The 24,819-nt window shown below is 41.2% G+C and overlaps 2 protein-coding genes across 4 annotated transcripts; one reads left to right on the top strand and one right to left on the bottom strand.

Moving 5' to 3' along the window:
* The first annotated feature begins 685 nt into the window (after positions 1–685).
* ccdc28b (coiled-coil domain containing 28B) lies at positions 686–8,884 on the top strand. 3 transcript variants are annotated; one of them, XM_012923590.3, is made up of 6 exons: positions 686–965; positions 2,009–2,310; positions 2,618–2,787; positions 3,019–3,234; positions 4,859–4,881; positions 5,008–8,884. In XM_012923590.3, the coding sequence occupies exons 2-4, from the start codon at positions 2,075–2,077 to the stop codon at positions 3,216–3,218; spliced, it is 606 nt and encodes a 201-aa protein (XP_012779044.1). In that variant the 5' UTR covers positions 686–965; positions 2,009–2,074; the 3' UTR covers positions 3,219–3,234; positions 4,859–4,881; positions 5,008–8,884. The 3 variants fall into 3 exon arrangements, with proteins under 3 accessions (XP_012779044.1, XP_004540882.1, XP_004540881.1); XM_004540825.4 differs by having other exon boundaries at positions 698–949; positions 3,019–3,173; positions 5,008–6,413; XM_004540824.4 differs by having other exon boundaries at positions 703–965; positions 3,019–3,173; positions 5,008–6,413.
* togaram1 (TOG array regulator of axonemal microtubules 1) lies at positions 6,535–24,817 on the bottom strand. Its single transcript, XM_024806250.2, has 23 exons — positions 24,614–24,817; positions 22,893–24,075; positions 19,620–19,680; positions 16,968–17,096; positions 16,538–16,801; positions 16,143–16,420; positions 15,782–16,002; positions 15,067–15,167; positions 14,801–14,965; positions 14,625–14,693; positions 13,536–13,699; positions 12,922–13,084; positions 11,154–11,381; positions 10,648–10,771; positions 10,445–10,550; positions 9,932–10,167; positions 9,663–9,821; positions 9,130–9,256; positions 8,918–9,033; positions 8,621–8,804; positions 8,282–8,501; positions 8,108–8,194; positions 6,535–8,017 (listed from the first exon to the last, which is right to left on the bottom strand). Exons 2-23 carry the CDS (start codon positions 23,925–23,927, stop codon positions 7,764–7,766), a joined length of 4,491 nt encoding a protein of 1,496 aa, XP_024662018.2. The 5' UTR covers positions 23,928–24,075; positions 24,614–24,817; the 3' UTR covers positions 6,535–7,763.
* Between the last annotated feature and the right edge of the window lie 2 nt (positions 24,818–24,819).

Here is a 24,819-nt window from a genome sequence, read left to right as displayed (position 1 = left end):
GATCCCACATTTCCCTATTTTGTGGCATTGTCAGTTTAATTTACTGAGCAGTAAGAGAAACATTGCATTGCATTCATACAACAACCGAATCTTTTTGTTAACAAACAGACGCATACCACATCCTGCATCCTTTCCTCTGGTTCTGCACACACAGGCAGCTTGGAGTGACAACAAGAAAAAAGGTCCAGCATAAGGACATTACTTCTGCCTGAAATTCAGGTCAACTTATAAGCTTTTTTTTTTCTCAGTCATGTTGCTAGTTTGCATCTAAAATGAAAGTGAGGTGTGTGGACAAGCTATCTTCACAAATTCTTGTTGTGTTTAACATCCGTTGGGAAAGAAATAATAATACTTTTCATACAAAGGCTAAAAATTCTCCTCATCTGTAAACTGAGGAGAAAAAAAAAGCACAAAATCCCCCCTCCCCCAACGGATCAAACTCCCATCCCATCCATCAAAACCCCACGCCCATGGCCACAGGGAAAGTCAAAAAAGCGTGGAAATTCCTTGCTTACATCCTGCATATACTGACACTGCAACACGTCAGTGGTGTTAGCAAAAGATGAACACTGGCGTCCCCGTGTGGCCTTGTTCTGTAGCACCCTCGGAGCCTTAATGGAGCAGTAAGTAGGATGTTTACAAAGAGCCATCCTCAGGCGGTGCACAGCAGCATCCTGCCAGTCAGTAACCTGCGTGAACAGTCGCTCCTCCCCCCGTGGCGCACGGCCGGGTGGACTGGCCCTTTAAGAAGGAATAAAAACGACAGCTGAGCTCCGCACGAGCCAAGCGCGGCATCGACGCTCTTTACCTTTCATCGGTAAAAACACCGGGGCTGTACGGATCGTTCCACTGTATTACATTTCTTTTTAACATCAGGATTCATATGAAGTGGACTTTTAAATCCTAGGAGGAGAAATGCGAGCCGGCGCCCTGTCGGCGTTGCTCTCTGGTGCGTAATTGATTCGGTAAGTCTTATTTGTGTCATCAGCAGATGATGCGTTCCCTTTACGCGTATCCTTTCACGGAACTGAACCCGGTGGCGCAGCGACCCGCAGTTCGCTTAATTGTTCTTTACTCGGGAGAATAATTCTCCCGCTAAAAGCAGAATTTCAGCGCAGAAAGTTGCCATTGTGTATTACCGTAGTGGCCATCTTTGGCTCCTACTTTGAACAGAGGCTGGCGCAGTGTTCACCAGATAACTGCTGTCACAACAGAGATTGCATTCATTGTAATGAGAGAGCGCGATAAATCCAAGGCAAGACCACCATAAAATGTAACTAAGCAACGACAAACACGGACACTGCTGTAACAGTTTCACGACGCTGAAAACCGACACGAGCTCGTGTCTTTTAATGCTAATGCGCCTCTGTAAAAATCATAATTCATAAAATATTTAGACTGAATGCATGTATTGACTGACGCATTAAATTCTAATGGCCTTTAATGTCTTTATCGCACAGTGTTAGTCCATAACGCGCCACAAGAATGGAGAACACAGACTTTCATTGAGCCTTTTGTATAAAAGTTATGTTTATTTCGGATGATAGCGTATTGTTTTATAGGCTCTTGGTGCAATAGAGTACATTTCCTTGTTAAAGTGCGTTCCTTGATTTCTTCATCACTCACGCAGGCTTAGTTTAGTTAGTTTAGTTAAAAAATGTACGCCATCCAGTTTAGTTCACACATATTTTCCTAACCTTATTCCATTTTCAATATCTTCAAAGTCTCCAGTTTCACCTTTTTTTTTTTTTAAACACCAAGGAAGCAAAACCATTAATTATCTATCGAATAAATCCTATACAGGAAATATGTGCCTATATATTTCTTATCAAATTATAAATAGTGGAGGAACTGTTTGTTTTGGATTTTACTGTAATCACCTGGGGATGCTGTTAAAGCTTCCCTAAACATGCAGAGGGGAGCATTCTGGGCTGCAGCACTAATTTTGGCACAATGACAATCCTCCACAGGCTGCTGCTTTTCAAACTTCCTACCGTTGTCGTTTCAGGACTTCCTGCACACCAGCCAGGCTGCACCTCAGGGAGCTTCTCCTAATAGAACTAAGTAAATAACAATGGAAGACAAGCGCAAGAAGCGAAGCCCAAAAGTGTCCCTCCCCCAACCGCCTCCACCGCCCATCAACCCCCGCAAGCTCTCCGTCCTGCCTGCCAGCAAAAGTGCCACCTTCTCCCTCGGCCTGCCGCAGCCTCCCTCCCCCAAGAACAGGGGCAAGTATAAAAGGTCCATAGGCGCACCGGGACAGCCCAAAGACGTGTTCGCAGCGGTCGTTGCTCCACCAAAGATCACCAGGTTTGTGTCTTAATGACCTACCAGGACTGCACCGCTTTGTGGGGCAGACAGCATGTGTATGTTCAGGGATAATGGTGTTTCACAGTCAAAATAAGAAAGAAATGGTTTAATGCATCAGGTTTTCCTCCAAGACCAGCAATAAAATAACTCACTAAGACAACGCTGTGTTTCACCTGCATTTGATGATACAGCAGGATACAGATTTGGTTCGTCCGGGTGTTGTTTTTGTTTTGCTTGTTTTTTAAATGTTGTCATATGTTAACAAAAATAAATAGTTGCAATGTTATCTTGTTGTTTTTCCTGTCAGACCCCACAGGGAGAAGCCCAGGGCCCCCCAGCCAGCAGGGCCCAGTAAAGTAATCCAGTCGTCCCCCCTGCAGCACTCCTTCCTCACAGATGTCTCAGATGTGAGAGAGATGGAGGGAGGCCTACTCAACCTCCTCAATGACTTCCACTCAGGCAAACTGCAAGCTTTTGGTAAGGTAACCTGATAAGATGCCCCCCCCAGGAGAGTATTCTGTTACTGGCTGAAAATAAAGGCGAGTGAAAAGTGGCTGTGTTACATGAATCAGGCTGAAATCAAATACACGCTGTGCTATTTTTTTACGCCTCTGCTGCCATGGAAATACTTTTGACTTTGATGTAATCACAAGACAAGACACACTGCGCCATCAGATTCAGGTCTGGTTTAACCTGTCTGATTTCCAGGTAAAGTATGCTCCTTTGAGCAGCTCGAACACGTGCGGGAGATGCAGGAAAAGCTGGCACGACTGCACTTCAGCCTTGACAGCCATGTGGAGGAGCTTTCCGAGGACCAGAGGAAATGTGCCTCCGACCACAACCTGGAACACCTGCTCTGCAACGTAAGCATGAATCCCAGTGGCAGCAGCTTTTTAAAGTGGACATGAAACACCACATGTACAGGTATTAAGGCTAGTTTACATCACGGAGCTCTACTCTGAAAAACCGCTATAGATTTAACACCATCTGTAGAGCTGGATTTAAGAAATAAGTGTTTAAAGGTTTTAGAGCACATGTAGCACCATCTTGTGCCTGTACAGAATGTGATCTCACTGGGTTGGCTAGTTGGCCAGAGCCGTTAATTCGGGGTCATGCCAGGTTTCAGAATTCACTGGATCATAAAACCCTTCAAGCAGTTTCATTGTGTGCTGATAACATACAGACTACTTTTTTACCTTCTTACCCTTTAAAAAAAACCCAAAACAAGGTCCACTGGAGTGAATGGAGATTACACAAGTCTTCCACGCAACAGCTGTGGTTCCTGCTAATAGACTTGCATTAATCTGTGTTACCTAACTAGTCTAACATTGTCCCGTTTGATTTTTCCTCATCGGGTCAGGTGTACAGACCAATCAGCTGGCAGAGCCGACGCCCACAGGATGTGAATGGCACTATTTTATGTTATCCTGAAGTGTGATTTAACTCCCAGTATTCACAGAGTTAAGTTTGTCTTTTCCCAGGCACACCTGGGAAGATACTTTCTTACTCCTTCATTTACATTTATTTACATATTTCCTCAGAGGCTCCTGTTTTCATTGGTTAGTATCTATTTTTCCTGTGGACATGCTGATGGATGTTAGGATTTCCAATTGTGCTTTGGTAAGAAACTTAGTTATGTGTATGTTGATAACTGTTTGGCTGTGCTTGGGAACAGAAAGACTTAACCTGATGATAATAACTGGGTTTCAAATCTCACCATAAAGCTCCATAAAATGGTGTCAAGGCTTGTACTCCTTAGTTGAGCTGTAATGTTAGGTGGCTGTACATTTTATAGTGTGTTTTTCTTTTTTTTTGAGCGATATGATTTCTGGAGGGAGACATTCAGATGCTTTTTGTTTGTTTTTTTTTTTCCCCCCACATGAGAAGGCTGTGACGAAAGGGAAGGTTTGTAGAGCTAATATCTCCACAATTGGGCATCTCAAACAAACAAAAACCTTTTGATAAACGGTACTATAGACTGAAGGAAAATGTGAATTTTTTTTATTTGGACAAACCAATGAATTTAAATCCTGTTACTATAATTTTCCACATGAAATTCAGTTTTGCTGAACTGTTGGCTCGTTTAAAAAGGGAAAAAAAAAAGCTCTCGTACAGTGATGTGCCATCTAAGGATGTCTTGACAGTTTCTATTGTTAGTTTGTTGTGTGGCTCCTACTGTAGTTACCCACGCTATGCTCACTGCGGGAAGCTGCAGTGCTCTGTGACTGAGGTGAGAAAAACCCTTCAACTCATTTACAGACACTGCTGCCAGGAATACTCTGGCTTCTAGCTGAAGCCAGAGTGGATAATTGGGCCTCAGAGCAGATGGGCTATGAAGCAACTTTACTTTGTATCGAAGCTTAACGTTTGCTTCTGGAAACACTGCAGTCGATGATGAGAGCGTAACTCAAATATTGATCTGAAATGCACAGGCTGTTATGTAACATGATCCCACAGTGAGATTACTGCCAGGTACTAGCGCTTCACTTTCTATTTTTGGCTTTGTTTTCAATAACCCTCTCTCCTGTTTGCTCCTTTGTTTCTGCAGCTTGAAGAGCTCAGCACCTCAATGTATCCTTTTCTTAGCTCAAATGCATATTTGTTTATGGGAATTGCCCCGACAGTCCAGGAGCGGATGCTGGATTTGAATGTGTTTTCAGTCCTTCTGTGGTGAATCCTTAATGTGTGCACGTTCAGACAAAAGCTCCACTTGGCTGAGAATCAGGACCTGCCCAAGACATCTGGTCCCTGACAGAATGAGGTGTTCGGGATGGCAACCACACACTCGTCTAACGTGGAATCGATCCAGCTGCCTTAGTAACAGGATGGAAAGATCAACGGGAGGAGGGGCTCGTTTTTTCCATTTGGTCAGTGAAGCTGAGGGAACAAAGCAAGGACTCGAGAGCAGCAGAGCATTAACTGAACACTGTCAAAATCATGAACCGCTCTCATTCATAACACAAAAGGAACTTGATGGTTAACTGATCAGGAATCTGTGAGAATATCCTGTATGTTAACTTTCCCTTGGCTTTAGTTTTTAGTTACATAATTTTAAGAAAGAAGTCAATCCAGGTGAGTGAACTCATTGGCTCTGTTTTTTTTCATGCCAAAAAGCACATTTAACGAGACTTCGAAATATTTATACTGTTTCTTTTGTTGTATGTATATGCCTAATCTGTGACATATTCCATCTAACTGTATGCATCCATAAGCAAAGGTAAGGAATCTGCACATTCAAGTAGCAAACGCATTCGGCCCTTTTGACAGCACCACTGTGGCTAGCTCTGAAGTTTAAAGGGAGTTTTGCTCTTATTCTGAAAGCACTCCCTCATTTTTATATCTTTGCTAAAGGTTTGCTATTGGAAAACACTGGACGTGGAAAACTAAAATGTTTATTTTCTGTGTATATTGCTGATATCAAGTTTGAATTATGTGCAGTTTAGTTGCTGTATTGGACAGGATTACCTTTAGGTTTTCTTTTTTCTTTAAAAAAAAATAAAATTAAAACAACAGTAGCAGCATCCCTCCAAGCACAAGCTAGTTCACCCTGCTGCTGAAATGCTAGAAAATCACGTACCATTAAATGAAGGTCAAACAGTAGCTTGTTCAGTCTTACAAGGACCGCACATGCGTAGTGTTTTGCAGCTAGCATACATTTCTAAACAGTGCTATTTCAAAATGGCAGCTACTTTGATATAAAGGTTCGGTGATTATGATTTGTGTTTTATTAAATTACAAACCCAAGAGTGTACTTTGGATGTCATGTTTAATCATGACCATAGAATTACAGAGATATTAGTGTTCACTGTTAAACATGAGAGCATTTTTGAAGCAACGCTCCCCCCTTTTTTGTTTTTTTCCCCCCAAAATCGTGTGCTAAGCCTACCTCTTTTCAAGCCTTTGATCAGTCCTCTTTCAAGGATTCTTCACAGCCAGACATTTGTTTTGTTTTTTACAAATGAAGTGTAGTCATCAGAAGGCTAGTTATGGTTAGCTTTTACTAAGAATGTCATGAATGAAGCATAAGGAATTAAAAAAAGAACACCTGAAGCTTGTGTTTCCAGTAACTCCACCTATTAATAAAGCTATATTAGATTACCTAAGATTAATAATGTGTGTTTAATGGACAGAAGTCATCTTTCAATTTTTAAAATGATCCATGTTTGTGATTAGCGAGTTAATCCTTCCACCCCATTTTCAGTCTTTGAATGACGCACGCTGAAGTTGGTTTTACAGAAATAAAACAGTTTATTCATATATCTTCTTGCTCTTGTTCACAAACAAGTTCAGTTATAATTTAACAATAGATGAGTTAAAAGGCTACTTGAAGACTGGCACTATACTGAGACAATATCAGACCTGGGCTGTGACTATTTCTCAGGCAAATGAAGAGGTAAAATTTTTCCCTTCTCAGAGTTCGAGACCAACCTTCCTCTACAAGTCCACGTACACATAAATCAACAGTTTTGATCTGCCAGTAAATTTTGGTCATGCAAAAAGAGACATAGTACCAACTCAGCACATTATATATGACTTTTAAACCATTACACAAGAGATAAATTATAACTGTACCGTCATACAGCAAACATATAGAATAAGCTAATACTGTGCAAATACACATTTGAGCTGTACAAAAGTATTTTTGTACTATGCTTGTTAATCTCAGTTCAAAAATCTCCAACTACATAAAGATATTTTAAAAATATCACATCACATCTGATGAAACAGCAAAAATATACAACTTTCAGGTCCCTGTGTTCTTCCTCTTCTTTTTGTGCATTTTAATTTTACATTCTGCAATAGTGTCTCTGATTTGTCTACAGCAGCGGTCCCCAACCCCCGGGCCTCGGACCGGTAGCGGTCCGTGAGTCGTTTGGTACCGGGCCGCGAGAGTTGAGGCTCAGGTGTGAAATGTTTGGTTTTCAGGGTTTTTATCGGTTTTCAGCGTTATTTTGTTATCGTTTTGATCGTTAACTCGGTTTTCCTGGGTCTTTTCACGTGTGTTATGAATAAATTCTCTTTTTTTCGGTACCGGTACTAGTTTTATTTTGTTGTATTTATCCGCGACACCTTAAAGGCCGGTCCGTGAAAATATTGTCGGGCATAAACCGGTCCGTGGCGCAAAACAGGTTGGAGACCGCTGGTCTACAGTACATGTAGAGTTTATGGAAAAACAAAAACAAAACAACGACAATGAGCTACTTTCAAAGTGCAAAGAGAGCAGGTTGGACATGTGAAAGACCTGATGCCATTATGTTACAGCCATCCATGCTTCTGTACCAGACGGAATCTCACTGAGATAAGAATAAGAGCTCCAACTTCTTAAGGACTTTCTCTATGTTTATATAAAAGTGCAGGCACTATAAGAAATGATAATGCAACATCTTCAAGTAAGATCAGTTTTAATGCTGTCCCTCTTTCGACATTTGGTTCTGTTTGGAGCCTGCTTTACCTTACGATAAGGTCCTCAGGATATCATTTAGACTTTTATGGACATTGGCAGGCTGGGAGGCGGCACACTCGCTCAGGCTTGGCCCCATCTGGGCATAAAGGGCTTGGCACAGGTTGGCGGTAGCACCCCTTACGCTGCCGCCCCGGCCATGAATGGTGCCGCTGTGGGTAGAGGTGCCCAAGAGGTGCCAGAGCAAGGGCAGCACTTTCTGCTCGACCATCTGGGGCTTACGAGGGTAGAGCTCTGTCACAAGATCTAAATATAGAAGATGAGAAGCAATACACTGCATTTAGATACATCAAAGCAGAAGCTGATTACAGTGCCGAACTAGGACACCAGACATACCTGCGACCTTTTCGATAAGGTTCACCTTTGCCTTCCCGCTTAAAAACTGAGCCTTGGCGCAAAAAGGCTGAAGGAGAAGTATGTTGTCTGTAGCAGGCAAAAAAATGGAAGTCAAATTAAAGCAATTTTTTTAACCAAAACTTTCTCCTCTATTTTAATGCTCAAAGTAAGTACCTATATTTAAGATGAGTGCATTAATAGCTCCAATAGCAGCAGAGCAGATGGCACTGCTCTTTGAGTTGAGGTGATTGTCCACGATTGCTGGGACCAGGATGTTGACCACTTGGGACAGCTTGTCCTTTAACAAGTGGATGATTTTCTGTAAAGACTCCAGGGCATACAAGTTGACCTTGCTGTTGGACTCCTGCAGCCTGGCTCTGAAGGCATCAAACACCTAGAATTAGGGAGATCAGAAAGTGAAGGATAAACACTTTGTCATTATAATGAAAAGACCACAATGTACATAAAGACATGCTAAATTGATTTGGAGAAAAAAATAAATAAATTACTAACCGGGAATATACTGTTGATAACCATGTTTGGGTTGTTTTGGCAGTCAGCCACTAGCTGGTCGATGCCTTTGATCCTCTCTCTGAAGTCCTTTGAAGCCAGCAGATCCGAGATCTGCTTGATGTACTCAGTCTTGTCTGCAAAACTCTGTGTCTGAGATCTACAGCTGTAATGGCTGTGAGACTCCCTGTATATAAAATGCATCACAATTCACGTGTTTTCCATATGTATTACACATTTGTGAAAAATAAATTTTCCTTAATGGGCTACTCTGGTGCATTGGTTGATATCTACACCCACCTGTTGGTCTGGTTGAGTGGCTCTCTGTTGAGCGATGAGGCTCTGACTGTACCGCTGCCCGGGAGGGAATGTCTGCCTCGGGCTGACTGAGTATCTTGAGGCATCTCACCAAGACCCTAACCCCCCCCAACAATCTCAGAGTTAGATGCCTATATTTAACTTCCAGCCAAAATACCAATTTTCCTGTAAACATAAACAGAAAGAAACAGTACCTTTGTCTTTAGAGTGAAGATGGTGTCTCTGACAGTCTGCAGGTCTTTCGTAGGGATGTATTTCTCCAGGATCTTTTCAAATTCTGGGTGGGAAGACAGGGACAGCAGCATTCGACGGCCAAAGTACCTTTGAGGGGAGAAGGTGTAATATTATCTCATTTGTTAAAGTGGCACTTTGGATTTGCAGTCCAAAAGCAACAGAAAAGCATTTCTAAACATATTTTAATGAAATGCAAGGTAATTACAGTACAGTGACACCAAAAGAAATAGTGTCAACAATAACAAATCAATTCCAGCAAAACCAAAAGTAGATTTGGATTGTACTATATCCTTTTGATGGTCTAAAGACTTTTAAAATGTCTCAAATTTGACATTTTCTGACTGTTATCTGTTATTGCTGAATGCTTTTCATTGGCAATACATAAAAATATAATCTCACCGTTCAAGCAAATATGAACAAGTTGTAAAGAAGTTAAAACACAAAAATTAAATGAATTAATATGAAAGTTTGTTTTGTTTTGTTTTTTACATACCTAACTTCTTGTGAGGAGTCTTGTGCGAGTTTGACCACGGCAGGTAAAATTCTGTCAGTGAGATCTTTAGCCCCAGAAAGGAGACGTGCAGCACCAACCTTCTCAACCAAATTAGCCAGATGTTGAGCCATACATTTCCTCACTACTGCATTAAGGTGACTATCAGCAGAGGAGGAAATCAATTCAGCAATCAAAGCTTAAATTATGTAGTGATCCAAACAGAGAAGAAGCAAACAAACAACAAAGAGCTGTCCTGTGTGTAATCTAACCTGAGTCCTCCAGTAAGTAAAGCATTGATGCTTCGAGTAGGGGTGCAGTGCTGCACCATGCAATCCAGTGCTGCATCTACATCCTGCCTAATGAAGGCATTACTCTCCCCAGCCTTCTGTAGTAAAGCTTTAACTGTCCCCTCTAGCTCCTGGTCCATCGCTCGCTGAAGGTGTGTGTACAGGTCACCCAGGGTACACACGGCAACCCTGGACACACCCGACCGCAGGTTCTTCACCTAAATAAGATTAACAATATTAGTGCTTAAGGTATAAGAAGAGTAAATGAGCACTGATTACATATTCAAGATATCTATTTGACCAAAAAAAAAAATCTACAATGGGAATTTAGCAAAATGCCAAGCAATTATAGCTGAGACTATATATAATTATGAAGCAAAACTATTAAGACACAGAGAAATTAAATAGAATTGCAAAACTGGAACAGCAGAGTCAAACACCGCCATGCATAGATTCCGAAAATTAAGTGGGACTGTTATTAAAAAATGATATTACCTCTTGAATGAGAGATAGGCAAACATCATGAAGCCGAGCCTGAAGTGTATCTGAGTGATAGTGTGCAAGAGAGCGCAGGAATGTCAGTCCTTCAATCTTCTTCTCCCTACATTCGAAAATAACAACGCACAAAGGGTAATAATTTTACTCTGTGGTCCACATTGAAAGAGATGCTTAAGGATGATGGATTGATTATTTCTCACCAGTCTTCAGAGTTCAGCAGATTGAAGCTTTGCACCAGCGCCAGCTCGGGTTTGGAAAACGGACACAGCTCTGCAGGATCTGAGAGATTTTTCCTGTGCCCCAAACTGCCAGGGGACAGCTCATCTAAATGGCCCATTAAACACCACACAACACACAGATTCAGTCTCATGTTACATCTCAATCAGGCTGAAAACAAGCGCTCTGTGTGTGTGTGTGTGTGTGTGTGTGTGTGTGTGTGTGTGTGTGTCTCGGTGCATTAACAGCAGGTTGTCAAAACAAAGTATTGAAGCACATTACCCAGAGCAAACATCTTATTCACCCATTCTCTGATGGTCCCAGAGGTTTAATTAATTAATGTTCCAACATTTTCTATAAACAAAGGCCTGTTATAGCAATGGTTTGTATCATTATAATGTTACTGAGTGTCGTTAAACAGGGACAATAACTTTCTGTGTGCAACAAAGATTATGCAGCATGTAGTAAAAGGTTTTTAAGATCAACTCACCTGAACTGTGGGACAGTGAAGGACGGGTTCTGCTCAGGCTAGGTGCCCTCCTAAGACGGGACACATTTTTAGGGTTGGGTGGAACTGTAGGGGGGCTGGGCTGGTGGGGTGGAGTGAAGCACTTAATTGGGCTTTGGGGTCCTTGGGGAGTGTCAGGACTGGTGACAAGAGACTCATCAGAGACAGGGTCTGCTTTAGATGTCACTGTGCTGCCGTTCATATGCAGATCTGCAACAGAGAAGAATAACGTTTGAATCACCAGACACAAAAATTTGAACTTTTTACACATGCAAAATATAACATAACAAATCTGTTAAAGTGACAGGCTTCTGTAATTCAGGCACACAGGAAACTTACCACCTACATTAGTGGTTGAAAGCAGCACTGCTGAGCAAAAGGCTTTTTTTCTTCTTTATTATTAAAAACATCTAAACTAGTTAAGCGTGTCCCTCGTGTGAGAGAACAAGTAGTACCCCTCGTACACTAGCTTTGAGAGAGCGCTCTCTTCTGGACTGAGAATAAAATGAATCCTGGGAAAACTTCTTAATGTCATTTAAAAAACAACAACAACAACAACAACAACAGCACTAGTGAGTTAAAAGTGCTACATGCATGTTATTGTTTTTAGTTCTTTTCCCAATTTGTGCATTAAAGTAATAATATCATTATTGTGATTCATACTGTGACAGGTCTATAGATAACTCACACTTTCAACAAAACACTTTGTTGTGCACATGCCTGGGCTTCTACATGCTATGAAATTTGTGTGTGTGTGCGTGCAAGCGTGTGTGGCCTCCACAATGATCCGTCATCATCCAATGTGAGAAAACAGAAGATGCTGGTTTAAATTAGAGCTAACTGTGAGTGGGCACTTGAAGACACTCATTTATCATCATCATAATTTTTCCCCACCAGGAGTTTTTGATGGAGAAACTCTGCTGTGTGTGGGCAGGAAACAATGAAGAGTGGAAGAGAGGCAAGTGAGACATTTTGCACTTGTAAAAACAGACTGCACGAGTCTGTACTGCAGGTCTAAGGTAAAACAGTACAGTTGGCAAACTTTATGAGTCAACGATGTTTTAGCTCTTTAACTGACATCCGTCCACTTTAATTATGTTGTTTTATGTCAATGTTTAAAGATCTCTTTATGTTGGTAATAAGAAATTCCCGGCATGCTCCACTGAGCTTTGTGTGGTTGAGCCACACATTTTGCATTACATTGGGTGGATACCTCCACCCTAACAGCTGCACATTAACCTTCTCTGCTCCCCTTGCCCTGTTGGGGATGCGCCATCAGTCATCTGAAATCCCACAGGGGGATGTGATGGGATGATCGGACTGTGGAGCAAATCAACACTAACACATGCTGTTTACTCCTTAGGCCATTGTGCAAAACAGTTATGTTGTTTTGTGAGTTCAGTATGCCCAAGGGTGCAGCGGACACAAAGCTGACGTGTATAGATTAATAAAGAAAAGTGCTATATGAGATAGTTATAAAATACTTAAAGCTATCTGCAAAGATGGATTTTTTTAACCATAACATTTATTTATTTTAAAGAAATTAAAGGTTAAAATTAAATCTATCTTCTGTCACAAAAATGCATCACATTTGTTAAATACAAAATAAAAGGCATTTATGATGAGGGATAAATGTTAAGCCAAAAAAAATAAAAAATAAAAAAAAGGTCTTATTGTGAGAAATGTGCTTTTTATTTTTTTTTTTAAATAAAAAAGCAGAGATTTATAAGTTTCAAAAACTTTCTCTTGCCTTTAATGACTAATGCTCCATTTTCCTCTGTTGGTGAATCAGACAGCATCTTCCTGACACGGTAGCGAATCTGATCTGTTGAATACTGCCCTTGACTTATCGGGCCATCTTGTTGATCCAGCCTGTTCTTATCCCGGCCAAATCTTGCATTTTTTATCCTCTCCTGCGCAACCAGAAAACAAAACAAAAGCACACACAGGGTCAGATTCTGCTAACCGGAAGCTTGAGATTATGAACTACGGAGCTGTGTCAATACCAAGTTTTCACTACATATGGTTGATTCTGATATTATCATTTTTTTTTTTTTTTTTTTTTTATATATACAATATAGATATATAGTTTTTGTTTAATTTGAAATTAACATTTTAACTTAAAATGTGTTTTGTCTCTCTTCTGACAATTAATTAGGGGTGTATTAAGCAGAGAGTCAAAACACACACGCACAAAAAACATTGACATTATCAGAATAAGAATACTTTATTAATCCCAAAGTAAATGATGCCATATGTTATATCGTATATTCAATATAAACATGGCATCAGTATTTACTATTTAAACATCACAGTAATATATAGCAACACTCTTCATCCACCGCTGAACAGAGTGTGACTAACCTTAACCTCTTCTGGACGTGGGATGATATCACTGTCTTGGTGACTGCCAGACACAGCATTGCTGTGGATGCCCGCTGAGGGATCAGTGGGGGGTTTGAACGATAAGTGCTCAAGTGGCAGGAGAACTCCTGGATGGCTGGAGGACACTGCAGTGCCAAGCATGCCTAATAAGCATGAGGGAATAAGATGACTAATCTTTTAGCGGTTTAACTGTGATCATGCAGGAACAAGCAAGTTTATATTTATAAGCTTTATTTAAAAATACATCCAGAAAGCAGCTGTAATTTATAGCTAGTTGAAAATGTGTAGTTTAAAAAAAAACGGATGGGAGAAATAAAAGATATGTTGTTGAGTCCTTTATTTAAAAAAAAAAAAACAAAAAAAAAAAAAAAACCAAGAGCAGCACTGAGCTACATCAGCTTAGTAACACAGCAAAAGCCTGGACAATCAAATGATAACTTGTATCCTTTACAGATCTGAAACTTACCTCTGCCAAGTCAAAGGAGCTTGCAAAGAAAAGCGTCTGGACTTCTTTAAGTTGCTTGAAGACATTTCACCTCTCATCCGAGAAGCTTCTTCAGTTCTAATGTCAAATGGTGGAGAGTCCCAGATATAACCTAGTGGGAGTTTCCCCCCACAGGGGGACAAAAGGACCCCCTGATGATCCTCTAATCGCCTGAGCCAAGGTGTAAAACTGGGCGTGGGTCCCAATCAGCCAGAGTTTCGGGTGAGTTCATTGTGAAACCTGGCCCCACCTTATCATGCGAATTCCTGAGATCAGATGGCCCAGGATGTGAGTGGGTGTTAAACTCACCCGATACTCTGGCTGATTGGGACCCACACCCAGTTTTACACCTTGGCTCAGGCGATTAGAGGATCATCAGGGGGTCCTTTTGTCCCTCTGTGGGGGGTCACTCCCACTAGGTTTATATCTGGGACTCTCCACCATTTGACCTTAGAACTGAAGAAGCTTCTCGGATGAGAGGTGAAACGTCTTCAAGCAACTTAAAGAAGTCCAGACGCCTTTTTTTGCAAGCTCCTTTGACTACGATGACCTGGATGACTGAGAACCTTCACAGACATACTTACCTCTGCCAACTACTCCTTCAGACATGTCTGTGCCTGGTGATTTCCTACTGCTGCTGTGACTATGGGATCCTGAACATCAAAAGAGATAAATAATGAGATTTAATTATTTAAGCACACAAAATGCTATTAGAAGGTATATCCAATATAGCACTCTGTTCTCATCGATGCTAGCTGACCTTTGGGATGCTTCTGAGCTTTTAAAGATTCGTGAAAAGCTGGTCTGACCAATGGAGGGGATGGTACCGTTTTCTCTTCGGCAGTTTTGATTATGCCATTGGAGTACGTAACTCTCTGTCCAACCACACCCACCTTAGATGAGAATTCATCTCCCTGGGACAACACTTGGGAAAAAACAGAAAACAAAAATGTAAATAAATAAAATAATATAAAAAAGACACACGGCAATGCATCAACTGGGAAAAACCTTTCTCTCCTTTACTACCTTGAAGGCTGCTGAAGTCCGAGGACACAGAAGACCTCAGTTTTGCAGAAGGCACTCTTGCAATGCGAGGTTTCATTCCTGCAGAGGCAGAGTTTCCAGGGCTGGTGACAGTTGTGACAAGTGAGAAGTGATCATGAGAAACTGCCTACCATTCAACACATCATCAGAGAACACCTAAAGACTACAAAGTCAGAGCTTCTTAAAACTGTCAACATGATTAAACACAACAGGCAACATATCCCATATCCCAACACAAGGTCATCTTTATTAATAAACAAACATCTCCCTGTTACATTTAATATAAAAGATCACTTCACATCTTACCGGTTACTTTTTTGTCTCTGGATTTCACTCTATAACTAATGGCTTTTTTGTTGTATTTGCTCTATTTTCCGTTGTAAATTTTAAAAATGAAGTAAAATACATTTTTTTAATTAATTCTGCTCCCTTGTTGGTATTTTGATTATAGTAGAAGGGTTCACCAAGAATAAGTATGTGGCTAACAGTTAAAACCGATGCTTCAAATATACTTCCCACTTTATACCCCTGTCCCACTGTCTTTTTTTTTTAAATTATGTATGTATTTGCAGTATATGGAGGTGACTTTTATCTTGTGTATTAACATAATTTCAGACCAACACAGTCAAACTACATGAAAATGTGAGGCAACATCATAAGCAATACATGCCAAATGCAGAAAATCTGGATATTTTACCTTTTCATGCCATTAAAGCTGGAGTTTGCAACTGAGCTCAGACTAGAAAGTCCACTTTCACTAGTCGAGCTGGTAAGCACTGGAGAAGTGTTTGACAGCGAGTCTAGACCCAAGTCCACCTTCACAGCTGAGTCAGGACTGTCTGGATCTGGACTACTAAGGCTCGCTTTGGCCCGCTTCTTGGCAGCGCTGTTGCGTAGTGAGCGCAGGGAGTTGAGCATCTGTGGACAAGTTACAAAGCTAATAGGAACTCATAGAGGCTTGATTTTTCATTTTACTTCAACTGCCTGTTCATGCAGGGCCCTTCTTGATGGCTGATTATAAACAACATCCAGTATATAAAATAGAGAATTGTGCTGACCTCCTGCATGTCCAGAGGATCATCTTCTTGAAGATCATCCACACCACTGAGGCCACCAGGGTCCACATTAAGGGTCTTTTCTAACTGCTGATTCAGAGGGCTTCCTGAGGCATTGGATCTCTGGCCATTAATGGAATGGATGTGCTCTGTTGGAGGGATTACTGGTGAGACGGAGAAGGTACCTCTGGGACTGCTCAGTGCCCGTCTGAATGATGACGTGGAAGAATTCATGAGGGAGGCACAAAGAGGTCTGGGAGAGCGTCTGCTAGAGAAGTCATCTGGGACAGGATAGTAACCCGAAAACCCCCCCACAAAGGTAAAAAATAAATAAAAAAATTTTCAGCATCACAAACAAACACATATGAAATGAAGTCTCTTTTTTCCAACTAGATTACCTTTTGCAGCACTCGCTGTCTCTCTCCAGGGGCTGGTTTCTCGCTGTTGGGGGCTGTTGTCCTTCTTGTTAGGCCAGGTGTTGGACATAGAGAGGGAGGAGTCTGCATGACGGCGGGATGGGGTTGGGGTAAGCATGCCCCCTGGGAGCGTAGCCAGTGGGTATGAGGGAAGAAGAAAGGAGCTGGATGTAGTAGGGTTTGAGGGGAGGGAAAATGTTCGCTCAACGCTGGGGTTCCTCGAGAGCAGACGTCCTTTGGGTGCCACTGTCAGACATTACATTCACTCATCAGACCCATGAAAAACTGTATAAGGACACTAAATGGTTAATGCCACTTTAAGTGTACTTTCAAGATTTTACTCAAATTTTATTCAAAATAAATCAATAAAAAGAACTTTAAATGTAAAAATATTTTTGAAATAACTCCATACCAACATCTGGGTCAGAGAAGTTTGTGGTTTTAAAGATATCAGGTTCTAAGTTGAGGCTTCCACTTCTCCTGAGATGCGCAGGAGACTCCCTCCTTCGGGAGGCCTGGGGTTTTCGGGGCTCCGTTGAACCTAGACACAAAGTATATTTCCACATTTTCACTAAAAACAGAAACGCTAAAAAGTAGTTACTAAAATGACAGCAATAAAAAACCCTAATAATGCCTATTATGAAAAGGTTTATCAACAAAGTCCTATAAAGTTTTTTTTAAAATTTGAGAATTCGATCCTTTAGCTAAGATGTTTTAGTTTCTGAACAGCTCAGAAAACAAACAAACATGAAAAGCAAGTTAAAAAAAGGGAATGGAAAAAAAAAAAAAATCACTGATAAATGTGTTTTCCATTCAGCTGGTAAACTCTGGACTGGAGAGTTGCGGCTTGATTCCACTCTCACCTGTGAGCAAAGGTAAGCCGCACCAGCTGCCATAGAAACTGCACATTTACACAGTGACGTTACGCAAGAGTGGGAAGTTTTAGCTAAACACACTATTGACTTGTATTGGGTGTTAAAGAGGTCACTACATTTCAATATTTCAGGCACATGTCCAAACTTGTTACCTTTTTTTAGGATTACCACTAGCATGTCCCTACCTTACAAAAACATGGTGCAGCAGTATTGGAAATGAGTCTAATCTCTTTAATCAACAATAAAGCAAGCCACAATAACTTTGATGCTGCTATTTTTACTGCCCGCGTCCATCCTGAAAATTATCATGCTACCTTTAACCCGCTGAAGTAAGTTTGATACGTTCCAACCAAGCTTCAGCTCAAAATACAGCACAGGTCCTTCATTCTCTTTCAGTGTCAGTAACTGCTTTTAAACTAAATGAACAGCTGCTGTCGATGCCCCTTTCTGTGGGACTGCTGTACCAACCAATAGCTGTACTAACCAACAGTGAATTAGCATGACATTTTGTTCCAGTCTCTGTTGGGATCTGGCAGAAGTGTTGGTCATGTCGACACGCTTTCATTTTATACAGGGAGTGCAGAATTATTAGGCAAATGAGTATTTTGTCCACATCATCCTCTTCATGCATGTTGTCTTACTCCAAGCTGTATAGGCTCGAAAGCCTACTACCAATTAAGCATATTAGGTGATGTGCATCTCTGTAATGAGAAGGGGTGTGGTCTAATGACATCAACACCCTATATCAGGTGTGCATAATTATTAGGCAACGTCCTTTCCTTTGGCAAAATGGGTCAAAAGAAGGACTTGACAGGCTCAGAAAAGTCAAAAATAGTGAGATATCTTGCAGAGGGATGCAGCAGTCTCAAAATTGCAAAGCTTCTGAAGCGTGATCATCGAACAATCGAGCGTTTCATTCAAAATAGTCAACAGGGTCGCAAGAAGCGTGTGGAAAAACCAAGGCGCCAAATAACTGCCCATGAACTGAGAAAAGTCAAGCGTGCAGCTGCCAAGATGCCACTTGCCACCAGTTTGGCCATATTTCAGAGCTGCAACATCACTGGAGTGCCCAAAAGCACAAGGTGTGCAATACTCAGAGACATGGCCAAGGTAAGAAAGGCTGAAAGACGACCACCACTGAACAAGACACACAAGCTGAAACGTCAAGACTGGGCCAAGAAATATCTCAAGACTGGTTTTTCTAAGGTTTTATGGACTGATGAAATGAGAGTGAGTCTTGATGGGCCAGATGGATGGGCCCGTGGCTGGATTGGTAAAGGGCAGAGAGCTCCAGTCCCACTCAGACGCCAGCAAGGTGGAGGTGGAGTACTGGTTTGGGCTGGTATCATCAAAGATGAGCTTGTGGGGCCTTTTCGGGTTGAGGATGGAGTCAAGCTCAACTCCCAGTCCTACTGCCAGTTTCTGGAAGACACCTTCTTCAAGCAGTGGTACAGGAAGAAGTCTGCATCCTTCAAGAAAAACATGATTTTCATGCAGGACAATGCTCCATCACACGCGTCCAAGTACTCCACAGCGTGGCTGCAAGAAAGGGTATAAAAGAAGAAAAACTAATGACATGGCCTCCTTGTTCACCTGATCTGAACCCCATTGAGAACCTGTGGTCCATCATCAAATGTGAGATTTACAAGGAGGGAAAACAGTACACCTCTCTGAACAGTGTCTGGGAGGCTGTGGTTGCTGCTGCACGCAATGTTGATGGTGAACAGATCAAAACACTGACAGAATCCATGGATGGCAGGCTTTTGAGTGTCCTTGCAAAGAAAGGTGGCTATATTGGTCGCTGATTTGTTTTTGTTTTGTTTTTGAATGTCAGAAATGTATATTTGTGAATGTGGAGATGTTATATTGGTTTCACTGGTAAAAATAAATCATTGAAATGGGTATATATGTTTTTTGTTAAGTTGCCTAATAATTATGCACAGTAATAGTCACCTGCACACACAGATATCCCCCTAAAATAGCTAAAACTAAAAACAAACTAAAAACTACTTCCAAAAACATTCAGCTTTGATATTAATGAGTTTTTTGGGTTCATTGAGAACATGGTTGTTGTTCAATAATAACATTATTCCTCAAAAATACAACTTGCCTAATAATTCTGCACTCCCTGTATAATCTGACTGGTATGCAGTCAGATTATATAAAGAGAAGAAAGTTTTGGTACTTACTAAAACTGGGTATGTAGGTTTCTGGCTTCCTGGACAAAGAAAGAGTGTCCCCATTTGACCCCTGTGAAAGAATGTACAATTATTTCTTTAAATGGTAAACATTAAGTATAAAAGGTAAAACAAGTGTCATAAAAACAAGTGCTGCTGTCTGATAATCATCTCTGGGGTTTCAACAGGGAAGCATTCACAGTTCAGCACATCTTTTTTCAGCCACAGTTGACAGTTCTAGCAATTCTAGGCCAATTATGAGACTCGCACATACTCTGCCACTTCACATTGTGCTTTTCCTTGTGTGAAATTGAAAAATAACTCCATCAAAAACACAGACACACACTAGATCACTAAATGCTTTCCTCCTGCAGAGAAAAGCATTTAGTGATGTCCATAGATTCCAAGCTTTGAGCAGACACTGACATGCTAAACCTTTTATAACTATAGTCTGTCCAGTTATTTCTGATCCTGCTAAAATGACTGTGGAAAAAAATGTTTGTAATTCCTAAAGGATGAAGTCTACACTGCCAACTTGATTGCTTCATTTCAAATACACTGTGGTGGGTTGGAGAGGGAAAAAAATTACAAAAATGATGAACCTTGTCCAAAGGCTAACTATAACGGGGACCTCAATGTAATGTCATTCACTCAACAAAGGGACGCAGGAGATATTTAGTCAGCTGGAAACATCCTGCTTACGGTCTTTCTGCTACTCTAAAGTTTAATTTGGTGTATGATGTCCACTGTTCACATTTAAGTTTTAAGGTCACAACGCAACCTTAGAAAGATGAATAAAGACTGCTTTGTTTTTTGTGTGTTTTTTTTGTATTTCAACCACTCAGATAAAACAGTGAGGCTGAAATGAGTTCCGCTGCCTATAATCTGATCAGCACTCATAGCAGAGCACTTGGCATGATTGCAATCAACAGTGGAGCAGGCAATAGGCCATGTTTTGCAAGCATAACTCTGTGTTATTACCAATTATGTTTCACGATCACTTCAGTAACTGCGCTATCTGGTAATGGGGTTGCTGGGAAACAGACACTGCTGTAAACGCAAGGTTTCTCGAATACAGGCTCTGAGCTGGATATTAGTTCCCAGAACAAAACACAGTCAATTGATAACTAATTTTAGAAAAAGCCAGGGGATTATTAAAATAAAGCTGGTAATGGCTTAATAAGTTCTTGTAGTTTGTTAGGTTACAAATGACATGTTCTCCTTTCCTTCCTTCAAACAGGTTGAGAGCTACTGTCGCAAGACTTGTACTTGAAACTGGGCGCTCATCCTTGCAGCAATGGTGTCACTATACAGGAAAAATGAGTCATCTACTGTATTTCCTACAGGAATAGTACCAGTGAGAGTCTATCCATTTATCCGTGGTTATAAAGAACTAAGAGTAGGGCTGGGTATCGTCACTGATTTCTAGAATCGATTCAATTCCGATTCACAAGGTCCCAAATCGATTCGATCCACGATTCGATTTAATTCGATTCGATTCGATTTAAATCTGGGAAATTTTGACAGTCAGAAGTATAATTCAGATCAGAACATTTACATATTTTTGTATCTATAAAAAGGAAGCTGACACTCGCAAGACTTTATCCAAGGTGTGAGCATCACAGCAGAGGCCTTTGTGTCAAAGTAGCTGAGGATAAAACACAGAAAAACATGAAGGTTTTCCTGGCCTGGGATTTTATAAAAATATTCTGCAGTACATCAAAAACGAAAGAAAACCATTAATTAATGAACATTACCTCTGACGTTACAGCGGTTTTATTAGACACACGGCTAAGCATTTTGCATTTTGAATAATATTAAAAAGTTTAAATTTGTTCAGTATTGAACAGCAGAAATGAGGTTTTCTTTTCGGAAGAATGTAAAAGGGAAAAAAACAGCGGCCGACAGCCTGTAAACAACAGTAGACTTGTGCGTAACAAGCAAGCGAATAATGAAGAAAGCGAAACTGTTCGAGAGAGGGGGGGGGGGGGAGGGAGAGAGGGGGAGGGAGAGAGCTGCGCATCGCAATGGAAGCAAAACAGTAAAAGAGTGAATTCATGACGATGTTTATGTGAAGCGTTTGGATCTTCTTTTGCTGCTGGTTCGGTCAATATTGTTTGGAGAGAGATCAAACTAACAGCTTTAGAATCAGCGCATAAAGGGCGTGAACACAAAGCGCCGACCCGGATCAGCGAGCTGTCGGCTTTCAGCCCCGACTGTGAGAAAGGCGACATCTAACTGATTCTGATCCGCGGGTCGCGCTGTGTGTTTAAGTCTATGTGCAGAATCCCTGTACCTGCTCTCATTTACTGTTTGGTGGTTCTTGAAATTTTGTGAGATGTCACCAGAGATTCTGGCATTTCGGACAAAATAAATTTATATTAAAAAATCGATTCAGGATTTTAATGAATCGATTTTACGTTATCCAAGCCAGAATCGATTTTAATCGATGAATCGATTATAAAAACCCACCCCTAACTAAGAGCCAAATTAATTCACCGATCTTAGTCTATTTTCATACTCCAAGTCTTGGAAAACATTATTTTCTTCAAAGAGCAAAAAAACAAAAAAAAGGGGGGGGGGGGGGGTGTTAAGGCAGTTCTAAAAGAAGACGTGTGCAAGGATGTATTAAAAAAAACTTACAAAATGACACACAGAAGCAAAACCCTTTCTGCTGCTGCTCTTTATCACATACTGCATCATGAGAGCTATATCTATATTTAGGCTTTGTCCTCAAAACTGTCTCTGAAGAAAAAGCCACCTCTAAAATGTCTTATAAATCTTTGGAAGGCTGCCTCTAGTTATCACTCATCTCACTAAAAAAATACTGGTTTCTGATAATGCAAACATTTATGTTATCTGCAAGCTAAGCATGAGTAAAATAAGACAGACAACAAGGACAAAAATAACCACTCCTTTCATGTAGTGACTGCAGTTACTGGCTCATTGGGGGAGAAATCAACATGAACTGCTTTGATACTCAGTAGTTTAAAGGAAAATATTAAAAATATTCCTTTGTTTAGGCAGTCAACAGATGAGCAATCATGCCCTAATGTGCAAAACTGAAATTTGCTTCATTAATATGAGTCAAAATCATCTGTTATTGGGGAAAATTAACTGGCGATAAACCAGATAATTCCTCTAAACTATGTCTTATTTTGACATGGTGAGAGAGAAAAAGCAAACAGGTATTTAAAAACAGATGCTAAATCATTGCAAGTTATCCAAATGGCATAATTATCATAAAAGATTATTGAGATTATCCCCAGTGTTGATGAGCTCCACCTGTTCAGTGCACTTTCCGTTGGGTGTACTGCATTGCTGTTGGTCATTCTCAGTGGACGAGAAGCTCGACATCTCCCAGGGTAGTTTGTTCTTTCCTTTGCCCGCGCTGACAATCCTCCTTTGAAGTGGAAGGTCATCGGTGAGGGAGCCTAAGCTGCCATAGCCATATAATCTGTCACAGTCTGGTTCTGTTCTGTGGCTCCTGGCACTACTTATCCGCCCTCCATTCAACACCCAGTCTAAATCAGCTCCAGAACCATACTGTGGTGAGCACCGCTGGCCCGATTTGGGCACCACCAAGCCGTACTCCACTATACCTTCCGAGGAGAGTTTTGGAAGTATGTGCCTTGCTCGTCTTGCCTGTACAGCTGCCATCAGACCTTCTGCATCCTCATTCAGTTCAACCATGTCAACAGCTTCCATGAGAGACGGCTTTCTCCGTGCATCAAGGCAATGGTCAAAAACAGCAAACAGCTCGAGGGCGGCATGTCGGACCCTCCTTTTGCTGTCTGCCAGGTATGGCGCAACCTCAAAGCAAAGCTTGGGGATGCTGAAATCTTTCCTAGGATGAGTGAGCATAGCTGCCATAATGATGTTAAGGACATCTTCCCGAACCCTGGAATTCTTGTGTTTCAAGTGGCCAATTACAAGATCCAATACTTGCTGGGGTGGAATAGTTTTCATCAGCTGTCGAAACACATTCAGGTATTCATTCCTGGTGACAGTGCGAGTATCCCCTAAAGCCTTTAGGGCGACTAAGACTATATGTTTGAAATATTTGTCTACAGCTGTATCTAGCTTCCGAATTAACAAGTTTAAAACTTGCAAGGTGCCAGAAAACACCTTAAAATTACTATCGTCGAGAAGTCGCGGGAGAAAATTTATAAACGCCTCAATGCCAGCAGAAGGGACTGACTTAATGTCCACTTCTGAGAGGATGTGTTTGAGCTCCTCCACCCCATTTGTGCGATTCTGGTAATTCTTCACATCCAGAAGCTGCTCCTGTAGCTCCTGGGTGATCAATCCAGGTATCATTATTGGTACTCTTTTGGTGGATTTGGTCAAATTTTAGAATCCAAGGAAGCAAACACAATCCTGCAAGGACAGTAATGCTCCTCCTCTTTACTTGGTGCTTTCATCCTGAGTGGTTGATGATGGAAAAACCACAGTCCCGTTTGTCAAGCTGTGAATGCAAAATATAGAGAATATAGAGAATTAACAGTCAAGAAAGGGCTTAGCGGTTCCTGTAACACCGCATTAAAATATTTAGCAAGGCAGAGCAACATAACGGTGTATGTTTTTAGCGAGAGTCTCCTAGTGCTCCAGATCGATCACCATGATACGGTAGATAAGGGCGAAGGAACACAACCACTTGTGGCTCTTGGAAACGTAGTTACCACAAAAATGGTTACGACAACCTTTACGTTTGTATGTTACATTATTTCTGCTTTTTTAAATAACTAGTTAGGCTTTGGAAGTGTGTCGATTGGAGCTTTAGCCTGTTATTTGCTACAAAGTAATGCCTTCAATTGACTTACAATTAAACGTTGATCACACGTTACCGCTAAGCAGCCTAATTAGCGAAGCTACAGAGAATCTTAGCTTACTACAACACCACTGAAATGGTGCTAAGCTAACTCGCTGCTCCGCTATTTTTTTCCGCCGTTGTATGCTCTGTGTGGCTGGGCTAGCAAAGTTAGAAAAACAGCAAGAAAACAGACCTTGCATTTTCTCCCGGTCCTCTTCGGCAACGCTGGGCGACCCTATGTGATATTTCGTCGTCCAAATTTCCATGACATACTGCGGACGCTACAGTTCTCTAAGTGCAGACATTTCCCTGGCTGTTTTAGCTGACGTCTGGAGTGTTGAATGTTTGGAAGCTACAGAGGTATTCACCTCGAGAAGAGCCCCCCTCCCACCCCGTTAC

Source organism: Maylandia zebra, linkage group LG19 (genome assembly GCF_041146795.1).
Source record: "Maylandia zebra isolate NMK-2024a linkage group LG19, Mzebra_GT3a, whole genome shotgun sequence".
Taxonomy (NCBI): Eukaryota; Metazoa; Chordata; class Actinopteri; order Cichliformes; family Cichlidae; genus Maylandia; species Maylandia zebra.
The sequence above is the reverse complement of the archived record's forward strand: the minus strand, read 5'-3'. Positions and strand labels throughout refer to the sequence as shown.

Excerpts from the sequence above, each read along its gene's own strand:
- ccdc28b (XM_004540825.4), top strand. The coding sequence starts at position 2,075 with ATGGAAGACAAGCGCAAGAAGCGAAGCCCAAAAGTGTCCCTCCCCCAA. Across the intron at positions 2,311-2,617 it reads GCTCCACCAAAGATCACCAG|ACCCCACAGGGAGAAGCCCA; the intron begins GTTTGTGTCTTA and ends TTTTCCTGTCAG. Across the intron at positions 2,788-3,018 it reads AGGCAAACTGCAAGCTTTTG|GTAAAGTATGCTCCTTTGAG; the intron begins GTAAGGTAACCT and ends TCTGATTTCCAG.
- togaram1 (XM_024806250.2), bottom strand. The coding sequence starts at position 23,927 with ATGATACCTGGATTGATCACCCAGGAGCTACAGGAGCAGCTTCTGGAT. Across the intron at positions 9,034-9,129 it reads TCTTCACTCTAAAGACAAAG|GGTCTTGGTGAGATGCCTCA; the intron begins GTACTGTTTCTT and ends GGGGGGGGTTAG. Across the intron at positions 8,805-8,917 it reads CCACTCAACCAGACCAACAG|GGAGTCTCACAGCCATTACA; the intron begins GTGGGTGTAGAT and ends TTTTATATACAG.